Below are 13,604 nucleotides of genomic sequence, written 5' to 3'. Positions count from 1 at the left end.
CTTATTTCCACCCTTCCCTCCTATAAACTAATTTCAACAGAGCAGCCAGAATACGACTATTAAAACCCTCCACTCACAGTAAAAACCAAAATTCCTACAATGACCTACAAATGCTACTTTCTATTATCTAGAACTTCAGATCGAACTATTCTCCTCAGCAGACACTACATTTTAGCTACCTGGACCTTCTGTTGTCCCTGGAAAAAGCTAGTCATGCTTTGAACACAGGGGCTTTACATTTGCTTGTCCCTCAGCCTATAACACTCCCCCCAGATGTCATATGCTTATTCTCTCACTTTCTTCAGGTCTTTACAAATAGAGTGTCTTCTTTGATGAGTACTTCTCTGGCTATCCTATCTAAAACTTTGGTAATAATGTCTATTTTCCTTTGAGGTTTCATTTTTCTCCCTAGTCCTTATCACAATCTAATAGATCATAAGTTCCCTGTGAGCAGGGATTTCTATTTATCTTTTTTTAAAAAAATTCATAGGGAATACAGGTGGCCCAAGGTCAAAGCCAGGCAGCCTGCTGGGATGGCACCCCACCTTGTAGGCCCCAGTCATATCTCTAGGAGCCTGCCTTTCACTGAGCTGCGTGCCTGCCGGCTGACTCCCTCAGCCTTCACCTCCCTACCCAACCCACCTCCTTGAGCTGTAGTAAATGTCTGGTGCTGTATGTCATTAGCCATCTTTGCCAGTGGTTCTCAAATTTTAGTTTGTAAGACCCAGCGGCTAAAAACAAAACAATAACAACAAAAACACAAAAGATTTCTGCCTCACTCCCTAGCCCCCCAAATTCTGACATAAAAGTAGTCAGTTGACACCCAGGGCTCTCATGTCAGTACTGCACAGAAAACACTTGGAGGGACATTGTTCTGTCTTTACTCTTTAGATTTCTTAGAAACTATCTAGTGGGGGGGGGGGGCAAATTATGGCTCCCAATAAGTGTGACCTACCATTTGCTTTTGTAGATAAAGTTTCCCTGGAACAGTTTTGCTGCATAACGTCTGAGGCTGCTTTACACTATAAGGACACTACAACAACAGAGTTGAGTAGTTGTAACTTCAAAGCCTCCAAAGCCTAAAATATTTACTATCTGGCTTTTTACAGAAAAAGTTTGTCAACTTTTCATATAGATACAAGATAAATTATTTCTGAACCCCACCTAGTGATAAGCTATCTTTCAAAAAGGCTAAAGGCAGGGACACCTGGGTGGCTCAGTGGGTTAAGTATCTGCCTTGGGCTCAGGTCATGATCTCAAGCCCTGGGATCAAGTCCTACATCAGGCTCCCTTGTGTTCACTCCCTGTCTGTCTCTGTCAAATAAATAAATAAAATCTTAAAAAAAAAAAAAATCTGAAGACATTCTAATGTATACTTAAAATAAATCTATCCCACCCATAGAGGGCATTTGTAAATATATTTAATAACCCATCCTTATCTTTATTCTTTTTTCTGTTATTTATTTATTTAAATAATCTCTACACCCAGTCTTGGGTTTGAACTCACAACTCCAAGATCAAGAGTGGAAGGTTCCACCAATTCAGCCAGCCAAGTGTCCCACCCATTCTTATCTTTAATTGCCCAAAGAATGGTGACCACTTTGTTTCTGTAACCAACATAAAATAAAACTAAAATTGTTATAAATCGCCTATGTATATTTGCAATTTGCTATCCATTCTTCACTCTCCTCCAAGTAGCTATAATAAAAACAAGCACTCTGGGAAGAATTTTCAAAATAAGGTCTTCTCAAAAGAAAAACTGTAATTTCAAATTAGCTGAAAAATACATAAACCCTTATCACAGATATAATTTTAAAATATGATACTTTATGCTTCATACTAAATATCCTAACACCTTTAGCTAGCAGAAGCAGGATTAAAGTAAAAGGAAAACCAATATTGGTCTAGGGTGGCCAAGCTCACTTTTTCTTAAATATTCATTTTGATACATAAACAAATAAAGTAGGGTTTTCTAACAGGAAATGATTTCATTCCATTCTACCGAAAAACCCATGTAAAGACTCTGAAGCCTTGATACTTTCTTCTTTGCTCTCTGTCCATCTAGCTACTGGTGTAGGATCTTTAGTTGTCTGAAACTGCAATTTTTTGAAAGAGCTTACTTAGTTACTCAAGCTGAGCAGTTTTAATTTGTTCTAATAGTTGAGGCCAGAAAAACTATTACCACAACTGCAGGAAAGCATTATCAAAGCCAGCAGCTGTCAGGCACCTTTTTTTTTTTTTAGACTGCTTTTATCTCTGAATTAGAGAAAAATTTGTTCTATTTTCGATATTTAGAATCTCTGTACTTGAAGATTCAAAATTACATTTTGAAGAGAATTAAACTTAATTTTTATGTCTTGAACTTTGATAAATAAGCAACCTTCCCCACCTCCCCTCTCCAAATCCTAGTGTATTTAATTCTGAAAAACACTTATTTTTAATGTCTGGATTTTTAAACTCTACGTAGTGACAATGTTATAGTTCAGTAAGTCAAGTCTACTCTAGATTTTCAGTACCATACTCATTCAAACTAAGGAAAGACATACTAACGAATTTTTTGGCTTATTATCTAAGATTAGAGATGCTATCTACAACTTCCAGGAAGAGGGAAAAGGGAGTTCTCTCGGTGTAGAGTATTTCCTAAAACTAACTCTCCAACAGCCATGGTGAGGAAGGATAAGAGGAAAGGAAAACCAATGGGAATAAAGGCAATATAAAGATTAATAATAAAAGGGAACTGAGAAAGCATGTAGACTATTTAATTATATATATAAATAACAGGGTAAAAAGGGTGTAACTGATTACAGAATAGTTGCATAAAAGTTTAAGTAGGACTAGCAGAGCAGGAGTGCTCAGGTGGCTCACTCAACTAAGCATCCCACTCTTGATTTTGGCTCCCATCATGATCCCAGGGTCATGAGATAGAGCCCTACATCATCAGCAGGGAGTCTGCTCCAATCTCTCTCTATTCCTTCCTCCACCCCTCCCCTTCACTCCACCCAACCCCCCACCACACGCATGCATGCTCTCTCTCTTAATAAATAAATAAATCTTTTTTTTTTTTTTTTAAAGGACTAGCAGAACAGGTGAGTATGCTGAGTTATGAAGGTATCTTCAAAATGTAGGACTTACTTCCAGAAATAAATTAAATATCAGCTCAAGAAATATTTAACCAGGGGTGCCTGGGTGGCTCAGTGGGTTAGGCCGCTGCCTTTGGCTCGGGTCATGATCTCGGGGTCCTGGGATCGAGTCCCATGTCGGGCTCTCTGCTCAGTGGGGAGCCTGCTTCTCTCTCTCTCTCTGCCTGTCTCTCTGTCTACTTGTGATCTCTCTGTCAAATAAATAAATAAATAAATCTTTAAAAAAGAATCTTAAAAAAAAAAGAAATATTTAACCAGGACTTGTAAATGTTTTTTCATTTTTTGTTGTTTTTGTTTTTTCTTTTCAGTTTCAAGATCATTAGACAGTTAAAATAAAAACTTATTTTTTCTCATTTTCTGATTTATTTTTATTCTTTTTCTTTTAAGTATCAAGAATATTGTATTGAGCTTGGTTTTTATCTTCATTGCTTTATGAATGTCATCTATACTGAGCTTTTTTTCTGGTCAATAACAACACCATGGAGAAAAGGGAAGATTTCTTTCTATTTTTTGTTCTTCTTATTGCATGATTATTATGTCAAAGCATTAGGTCAGCTTGCTACAGTGCAGTCTTGCTAAAAATAGAACCTATGGAAAATACACCCTAAAAAGTAGAGACATCTACAAACCACCACTAGATGGCAAAGCAGATTTCCCATTGCTAACATTATGCCTGCAAAGCAAAACGTGACTTATAAACCTGCTGCATGTTTTCTACAGTATCAGAGTTTCTATGCTTTTTGACTTTAAAATATGGATGACCGCCTCAGTCTGAAACTAAATTGCTTGGTATACTCTATCTTTCATAAATATTTATAATGTTATTGATGTCCAAGCTTTACATTTATAATCCAACATCAATGTATTATTATTTTTCAACAATTTCCGTTAAGAAAACTGAAGATCTACTGAGTATAAGACAGCAGATTTATCAAGATAAAAATCAAGACAAAACATAACACAAGGTAAAAATGAACCAAAGGCTACACAGGGTTCAAAATTAGATATTTATAAGCATAGCCCACATTAGTTATATACTCAAAAGTATCCATATTAGCACTTACTAAAAGATTATATATATATATATATATTAATATTTTATTTATTTGACAGAGAGAAATCACAAGTAGACAGAGAGGCAGGCAGAGAGGAGGAAGCAGGCTCCCTGCGGAGCAGAGAGCCCAATGCGGGACTCGATCATGACCTGAGCCGAAGGCAGAGGCCCTAACCCACTGAGCCACCCAGGCGCCCCAAGATTATATTTTTTAAATAAAAGATATGGATATGTCTAGTTATAGTGACAAAAAATAGAGTTTCTACTTAAAAGTCTTCTTGTGGTAAAGACAAAGAGGAGGGAAAAATAAAGTATTCTTACTTCTGTAAAGTTTTCTTGGTTGAAATTTTAAAAATGCCCATTTCTTTAATGCAGTATATAAGCTATAGTATGTTCACAAGAGAAGCTTTCTTGTTACTGAAATCTATAAAATTACAGAACTTCATAAAGTGACAAATAGTCTAATTTTTTTAAACACAAAGGAAGGACTTTATTTTATTTTATGCATTCTGCTAAACCATTTTCGTTGTTATACATAAGTGAGAAGAAAATCTAATTGGTTCAAGGAACACTGCTACCATTCAATAAATTGCAGGAATCAAACTTGGCCTGTCTTTTGATAAGAATGCTATAAAAATGAATAAATAGCACAATGATGCTTATAATGGATAATTCATATTTCTTAGCATACAATGGAATTTTGCATAAGATTCTAACACAGGGACAGGAGACTCAGAGTATAGAGTCAGTTCTGATTGCCTACTATGTGTACTCACACCAACCACAATAACGCATTTTCTTCCTCTAAAACTGCCAAACTCTAGTTAGATCAGTGGCCACTTTGACTGCTTCCTCTTGACCCAGTAGCAAGACTTCCTAATTAAAGAAAGCTGCTCTAACATCATTCACCAGTTCATGGTAGTTAGGTCACTTTGAGAATTTATAGGATTTTGCATACAAATCACTCTTGATAAAAGACTCCAAGTAAATAAACATGTACCTTCCTTTAAATGGCTTTTTTTTTTTTACTAAACTGATCCCTCCTTTTGCATGATCTACTATTCCCGTTGATTTTACTTAATTGGTCTACCATTCAACAACAGAAGCTCTTGCATTTCAATAAAAATGTCAAAGTTTAAGTATGAACAATGTTAATAACTGTCACAAATAGACACTAGCCTAAATTTTACAATATGATCACATAGTGAGTAGAACTCAGAATTAGTGAAGATAGTGCTTTATGTGCTAATTACAAACTCTTCTTTCTTTAGTTTCTTCCTTCCTTCCTTCCTTCCTTCCTCTCTCTTTTCTTCTTTCTTTCTTTCTAAATTACATTCTCATAGCCTCAGTCTTTTCCTGGCCTCATCCCATTCCAGCTGACTCCAAATAAGATTTGTATTTCCTCACTAAGAATAGGAATTCAAAACTATTCTCATATTTTGGATAATTCTTGGAGGTTAGTATCTTTTGGGATTAAATTCATGTCTGGCGTTCAGACATGAATTATGATTGTCTGCTGCTATTTTTACTTATATAAGTTAGCTACTCTTCACTAACAACAGGCATTATGGCCAGAATTATGCTGAAGTATAGACCAATCCCTATAGGAAAGCAATGCTGATATTCAGGAAATTCTTGAGTAGATTAGTCCCATCATTATATGTACCAAAAGATAATAACATCCTATTTCTTTTTTTTAAAAGTTTGATAGTATGACTTGTTCACTATTTCAAAGAGGTATTTCTAGGGAGACTGGACATTAAGCTTGCTGAATAGGGAAAAAGAGTATTTGGGATTAGCTAGACTGGTCTCCCTGGATGAAGAGGAATGACATGTACCAAACTCAAACATAGCTAACTTCTTCTACCATCTATCTTTCCCAACTCAGAATAAGACATTAAAACTTTACAGAGGTCCGACGTAGGAACGTAGAATGATCCTGGATTCTTCCAACTCTTTCTTTACTAACTGTAATTTGGTTAATCGACTAAAGCCTATCAAACATAGCTATGAATCGCTTCCTTCTTTCCAATCTTACTGCCATTACTCCTCAATAGGTCCACAAAGTCTCTTCCTTGGGCTACTTAAAATGGTCAACTGACTTGATTCTCTTGCATTCATTCCCTCTAAAAAGTTCTTCGTTTATCTTTCAAGTGTTAATGTTTTTGGAGTTCACTGCGTACCCTCTCACTCTCTCATTCTGTACTTTCTGGCTAGATAATTAACCTATCCCCGAGGACTCGAGTGCTTTTTTTTTTTTTTTTTTTTAAAGGTTTTATTTATTTATTTGACAGAGAGAGAAAGAGATCACAAGTAGGCAGAGAGGCAGGCAGAGACAGAAGGGGAAGCAGGCTCCCCGCTGAGCAGAGAGCTCAGATGCGGGGCTCGCTCAGATACAGGGCTCAATCCCAGGACCCTGAGATCATGACCCGAGCTGAAGGCAAAAAGGCTTAACCCACTGAGCCACCCAGGCGACCCCTGAGTGCTCTTAATATGAAGGCAATCCTGCAATTTTTATCTCTAGCCTGGATCAATCAGTGCCGTAGGCTTCAAGCCCATATGTTCACTAGTCTAAAGGGTATCTCTAACTGGAGGTCCCACAGGAACCTCCTATGTCCCACCTCAAACCTACTATTCGTTTTGTGGTCTCTATCTCGAAAATAAAACCCCCATCTGCTCAGGTTGAGATAGAAACCAGGACTTTATTCTTGAATTATTTTATTCACACCCTCTGTGTTTATTTGCCTCTTAAATCTGCTTATCTCTCTCCACACCCACTGCCACTTAGTTCAGGCCATCATTAAATTCACCTAGATCACTGTACCTGCCTCCTCAATGGTCTTGCCTACCTTTAGACCTGTACCTCTCTGCAATTCTGGCCATTAGAGTGATTTTTCTAGAAGTACAAATATTAACATGCCTCTCTCCTGCTTGGAATCCTTCAGTAGGAGCCTCATCACCAGCCACTCTCCCTTTAACTAAGTAAGCTCCATTGTTTTGTTTTGTTTTAAATATTTAGTTCCTCTCCTCTCCCCTCTGGGCCTTTGGAAATTCTTTTCCCTCTTCCTGGAATATTCTTTCTCTCACTCCCTGCCTCTTTGCATAACTCATCTTTGGATGCCAATTTGGATTTCATTTATTATTTTGACAATATTTCCCTGACAATGACCTCCCAACTTTGGGTTTGGTGGCCTTCTGATTTGCCCTAGGAACACACTCTACTCGCTTGATACAGCCATTTTCTTTCTATACTCTAATTGCCTATCTCACTCTCCTTAACCACAATGTATATTTTTCGAGGGCCTCTAGATTTTTGCTTACATTGTTCCCACCCTCTAGAATATCATTCCCCTGCTTTTTTTCCCTGGAAAACTTTCTCCAAACCACTCCCAGCTTCAATTCAGGTAGACTGATCAGCTCTTCTTCTAGGTCATCACAGAACATTATACTTGAGTCTGTTACAACACATAGCCTGTTACGTTCCAGTTACTTATTTTTAATAATGCCTCCCGGCTAGACAGTGAGAGTCAGTAAGGCACATATTAACATACTCATTTTTAGATGCCTATCACAGTGCCTGGCTGGTATATAGTAGTTCTTAAGTATGTACCAACCAGAATCAATGAAACAAAGTTAAGTCTGTTTCAACTACTCTTACTAAGAATTAGACAGAAGACATGTAAGAGGAGAATGGGTCATTTTACAAAATGTGAAGATGAAAATGTATGGGTTTATATATCTTTGCTTAAACTTAATAGTATTCAACTCCCTTCCTGACCCACCCTCTTTTTAAAAGTGCCATTCAGAGAGCGCCTACTATCTCTTACATTTAAATAAACCTTTTCAATTTACTCCCTAACTCTAATTCACCATTGGCAAGAGAAATAGAGCATGAGAGGAAAAAAAAGTAAGTGAACTAAAAATATTTTATGAATAGTGATCAATTATGAACTTTAAGAGGTAAATTCTATGGCAGAAGTCCAGAAAGCCTTGATTTAAATCCTGACCCTGTCACTTTCTGACTTTGTGCATTCCACTTATGTATCAAGGCTTCGTTCTTCCATCTGTGCAATAAGAACTGTAATAACACATGCTTTATACCTAGAGTTACTGTTGGAATTAAGACTTTATATATGTAAGACATTTAGAACAAAGCATGACATACAGTAAGCAGTTAATAAGTGTTAGCTATTATTGTCTTAAATCGGGATTGCTCGGTTAAAAATCAAGAGTTATAATATGTTGCTACATTATAGGAAAAGGATGGGATATGAGTTCTAAAAGGCTTCTGAATATTCTAGACCAGTTGGGTATTAATATAGAGTAGTGGTATGAATAAACATGTCCTAAAGGACTTTGCATTTCAGAGCTGGTACTAGTTTCTAATTAAGACCTTTGTGTTCAATTGCTGTAACTCTGGAAAATTTTATTTCTCTGTTTTCACATTTATGATGGTATGGATTAACTAGTGACTGTCAAGGACTTTAAAAACACAAAAACACTAAAGTGACAAATCAGTTTGTAAGTACCTAATGTAATCACTGACAATATAGCATACTACATTAATTCCCATAATGCCTTCCAATTCTAGTTAACTCCTAAGTTCTTGTTAATTTTCTCAAAAGATGTTATAAAATTAACTACGTGGTTAAAAAAAATAAACTTCTGAATCTGTATCAATATGGGTTAGAAAACTGTAGAATTAAATGTAGATGCAATAAATTTTAAAAGTGATGTATTGTAATTCTAAAATCATTATCATTATTGCTAAAATAAATGATCTTGTTGAGATTTTAAAATACCAGCATATGTATTTTAAAATCCAATTTTAAAATGTCACATAATAATATTAATAACAACTCCACCTTAAAAGCCAAAAAGATGATTATCAAAATATTTTGATATAGCCTATCATTGTGATAAGTGAAAAGGTTATGATTTAGCCATATTTTGAAAGTACAGCCAAATCTTGATTATCTTTGGTCTGTGGAGATCGGGATAGCTGGGGTAGTTAAAATCCATCTATCATTACAGAACTTCATCTTTAGCCTCTTCTCCCACCACATCTTTACCACAATTAACTTAACGGGCCAGTTTGCATTCCCACTCCCTTTCTTCCTTACTTAAACACAAAAATGGCAAAATAAATACATGAATAAAAATTTGACAACAAATAAGACATAGGAAGGAAGGGCTATATCTCTCCACTAATATCTATATACTAGATAACCCATCTCTGATTATCAAGAGTTGGCTGCACACATTAAGTTTACCTTCAGAGTTAAAACAGCCTCATTCTCCTTCATGTCTTTAAGTAAAATCAAGCAGGAGTTCCTATGCCTTAACATTCCTAGTCAGCGTTTCTCTGAGTACCTGAAAGAACCCTGGTGGTACAGGACCTACTGGCATGCCATCTCCTGGGGGAATGTTTCCTAGCACTGGGCTGGGAGCTGCTGCAGCACTCTGCAAAGAATAAAGGAGAAACAAACCTACGTCATTACAGCGAAGGCACAATACCAAAGACTAACGATCATAGATTGTAGGAAGGGAAGCTTTTCATTCCCAGGAATAACTACTAGTAATTTCCCCCATTCCAGAGATAAACTAACGTACAACAGTTAGTTTAGTATATGACTAAGTTATTTGGTTTAAACAAGTCTTTTAAAACTGTTTGAATCATAGGATTTTAATAAGATGGTATACTTGAATGATACATAAAACGCAAATAATAACATGACAGAAAGATAAAAGTTTAAGTCAATCCTTTATTGAAGGCACAGGCATCTGAAATGGTAACATCAATAACAAATATGTATATATGTAAGTAACACATTTAAAAATGGTGGGTACAGAAGTTGGAAAAAAAGAACTCTTTTTCTAGATTATGCTTTTCTGTGTCATAAACAAGAATAATTACTTTTTTGGCTATAGGTAGTAACACATTATTCAATTTCTAATATACTACAACTGGAAGCCAAAACATAACTGAGAGCAAAAACAGGGTGGTGAGGATGAAAAAGTAATTAGGAGACTGAATAAAAGAAAAGAATTAGATTTAGAGAGATTAGTCTCACATAAACAGATTATGGGAAAAAAAAAAAAAACAGGTTGAAAAACTCAGTCTATTTCACTTCCAAATTATTTTGTGGAACCCTAGAGCTTCATAAAATAGGAGTACTAAAATTTTTGACTTAGACTCTTTGTAATCAAATCTAGGTTTTAGATTTAATTCTAAAACATTACAATAGTAATGCATATCACTCACTAGTCCACAACCGTGGGCTTCATCCTTCTACCTAGTTAGACATACTCTAAGTACTAAGAAGAACAGTCACAAAGGGACCAGAAATGTGCTGAAGAAAGGTCAGTATGAATACACAATCCTGCCATGAAAAGAACTCAAAACAAATACTGGATCTAGTATATCTGTTGCACTGTCCTTCTCCATATATTAGTGTGTTGAATCATACATTAATATTTCATTAAAGAATGAAAATCAATATATCTATAGCCTACATTTCCCGGTATATAAGTTGACAAAAAATACCAAAACATGTTTATTCTATAATACTAGCAGTTTTTAATAATGAAAATCAATGATTTCAGTATTTCCTGTGGAAATCTAGACTTACATGTGGTTCTCTAAAATGTTGCTTACCTATGAATGCCAAAATTCTAAACTTCTGATAAAGTATAGAAAAGGACAAATAATATTTCTTAGATATTAAGATGAAACATTAATCTGTTATTCTATTCTATTTTATCTTGTTATTACTACTTTTTAAAGTAGGCTCCAGGCCAAGCATGGAGCCCAATGCAGGGCTTGAACTCACAACCCAGAGGCGAAGACCTGAGCAGAAATCAAGAGACAGAGGCTTAACCAACTGGGCCACCCAGGCACCCATGTTATTCTATTTGAAGCAAAAACATGCTATTTAATTAGCATACGTTACTTGAATACCTACCATTTGCCAGATATTGTTCTATTTTGCTTTATGTATCCACATTCATGTTTTTAAAAAATGAAAGGCACATTGTTTTTTTTCATTTTAACCCAACTGGTGTAAAATTTTAACACAGTGTTACAGTAAGAGGAAAATTTACCACCAAACATTTATTCTCTTCTAGTTTAAATATGACATTATAGCTAGATAGATCTAGGAAAGAAGATTTGATCGGGGTCCTTTGACAGTCAACTACTATCATGGGCAAGTTGCTCTCAGTACTTAGAGCTAGACATTGGATGTCACCGTTGTTCTAATTAATTGCAGGACAGAAACCTTTTTTGGGGTAAGGTTTATTTATTTATTTATTTGAGAGAGAGAGAGTTAAAGAGTGAGTGAGAAAGAAAGAGAGCAAGAGAGAGCGTAAGTGGGGAAGAGAGGGAGAGCAGCAGCTTCCCCACTCAGCAAGGAGCTGGCTTGATCCCAGGACCCAGAGATCATGACCTGAGCTTCAGGCAGACGCTTAACGACTGAGCCACCCAGGTGTCCGAATAGAAATTCTTGAGACAAGTTTGTAAACCACCCTCACCTAGACTTTTACAGAAATGTGTACTACAACTTTGAGCAGGTTTTTAAAAAAACAAAATAGAATTCAGTGAATTAATGCAACTTCTTACTGTAATTCAATGGTTTTATTTCTCCCTCAATTGTAGTTGCCTAGCATGTGATGTGATAAGCACTGGATGTTTTTACACAACTGATCAATTATTGAACTCTACATCTGACACTAATGTTGTACTATATGTTGACTAACTGAATTTAAATTAAAAAAATAATATAATTAAAAACATTTCAAAGCAAAAGACAAAAGCAAAACAATCAAAAAAACCTTCTGTCTCCCCAGAGGAGAAGAAAACGTTTGTTTGCATCTAAATTAAAATTCAACAAAAATACCAGGACACCATTGACTCCTTTATTTTTTTTTCTTTTTGGCAACCACATAGCTTAAAGGTATGTAATATGCTTTTTCTTCAAAATTCTTCATTATATATGCTTCCTATGGTATTTTTCAGCTATTAGTTAAAAGTAAAACAAAATGTATGGTTCAGATACAGATTTAAACAATTAAATCTTTAAAATAGCTTCTGAATGTTCATTTCATGATTTCAAAATTATTGAATAAATGCAATTTATATTATATATAAAATATAAATATTTTACATATAAATAGATATGAAATATATATTTATATATGTAAATATATAAATATGTAAAAACATGTATTTTTACATATTTATGTAATATGTAAAATATATATGTAAAAATATATAAAATATATTTATAAAAATATATATAATATATATATATATATATATATATATATAGTCAAGAACTCTTACACGTTCTGCAACAGAGCAGTTAACATAAGAGAAAAAAAAAATCCTTAAAAATCCTTGCCATGTAGAAATTAGTATGTTAGTGGGAAAATAAATATAATAAGTTCTATGGAGGAAAAAAGAACAGGGAACAGGGAGTTCCCAGTAAAGGGGGTAGGGATTATAACTTTAAATAGAATAGTTAGGAATGAATGAATAAGCCATAGAAACTAATGGATCACGTTATGGTGACTAACATCTAACTATGCCTCTTACTCTGTTGTGGAGACTGCCTCCCTACATGTCAAGATGTACCAAATTCCTATGGTTTGCACCTATTCCCTCAGAGGGGCACAAGAATTTTGTGGAAAAATTTTTTTCTTAATAATCGTGCTTTAGGCAAACAGTATTCTTGAAAATAGAAAAGAATAAAAGAAGAATAGAAACAGCAAACTTTCTTGAAGAGAGAAGAGTTTTATAGCTGGATGATTTATGATTTACAGCACGATGACGTTTTCTGGTGTGATAGTAATTTCTAGCCTAGGCCTAAGGACATGAAGTGCAATGAACAGAATCTTAGTAATTATCCAGTTTGTTTACCCAGTACAAGCACTACTTCAGAGCATTTCAGCCCAAACTTCACTCTGTGGACCGCATTTTTGAGCTAAATCATGCATCCATTCTTCTGGGATTTATTGACAAGGGATAATTCACCCTTTATTGTACTGTGTGGACTCAAGCTTAGGGTAGCATTTGGCACACCGTGTTAATCATTAACAAATACTAGTCTGATAATAAATACTCCAGAAGTAAACTAAATTGCACTGCAAGCATTGTGAAAGAGGGTATTTCTCAAATCACTTAACTTGCTCATTTATATACCATAGCACTATAAATAATTTACGCTTTGAATCGATAAGCAAAATGAGAATCAAATTTTTGGGATTAGGGATTTATGTAGAATGAAGAAGGACAAAATTTCTTGGAGTTCATTGCTATGATTTATTTTTATTTTTTTTTAGAGAGAGAGAGAATGTGCGAGCAGGGATTGGGAGGGGGGCGCGGAGGGAGAAGGGGAGAGAGAGAGAAT

General features: G+C 35.2%; 1 protein-coding gene across 12 annotated transcripts in view; it reads right to left on the bottom strand.

Moving 5' to 3' along the window:
- The window catches only part of SSBP2 (single stranded DNA binding protein 2), a 293,865-nt gene that overhangs the window by 74,131 nt on the left and 206,130 nt on the right, over positions 1 to 13,604 (bottom strand). For 9 of the 12 annotated variants that reach the window (XM_082724712.1, XM_082724718.1, XM_082724715.1 and 6 more), the window contains one exon: positions 9,568 to 9,657. The exons of 2 other annotated variants lie outside the window; for them this stretch is intronic. In XM_082724712.1, coding sequence (XP_082580838.1) covers positions 9,568 to 9,603 — 36 coding nt within the window. In that variant the 5' untranslated portion in view covers positions 9,604 to 9,657. Of the gene's footprint in view, positions 1 to 9,467; positions 9,658 to 13,604 lie in introns of all 12 variants that reach the window. One more of the 12 variants, XM_082724713.1, reaches the window with a different exon arrangement.

Source organism: Mustela nivalis, assembly GCF_964662115.1.
Source record: "Mustela nivalis genome assembly, chromosome: 3".
In the NCBI taxonomy this organism is placed as follows: domain Eukaryota; kingdom Metazoa; phylum Chordata; class Mammalia; order Carnivora; family Mustelidae; genus Mustela; species Mustela nivalis.
Note: the sequence above shows the minus strand (reverse complement) of the source record. Positions and strands in the feature narration are given on the sequence as shown.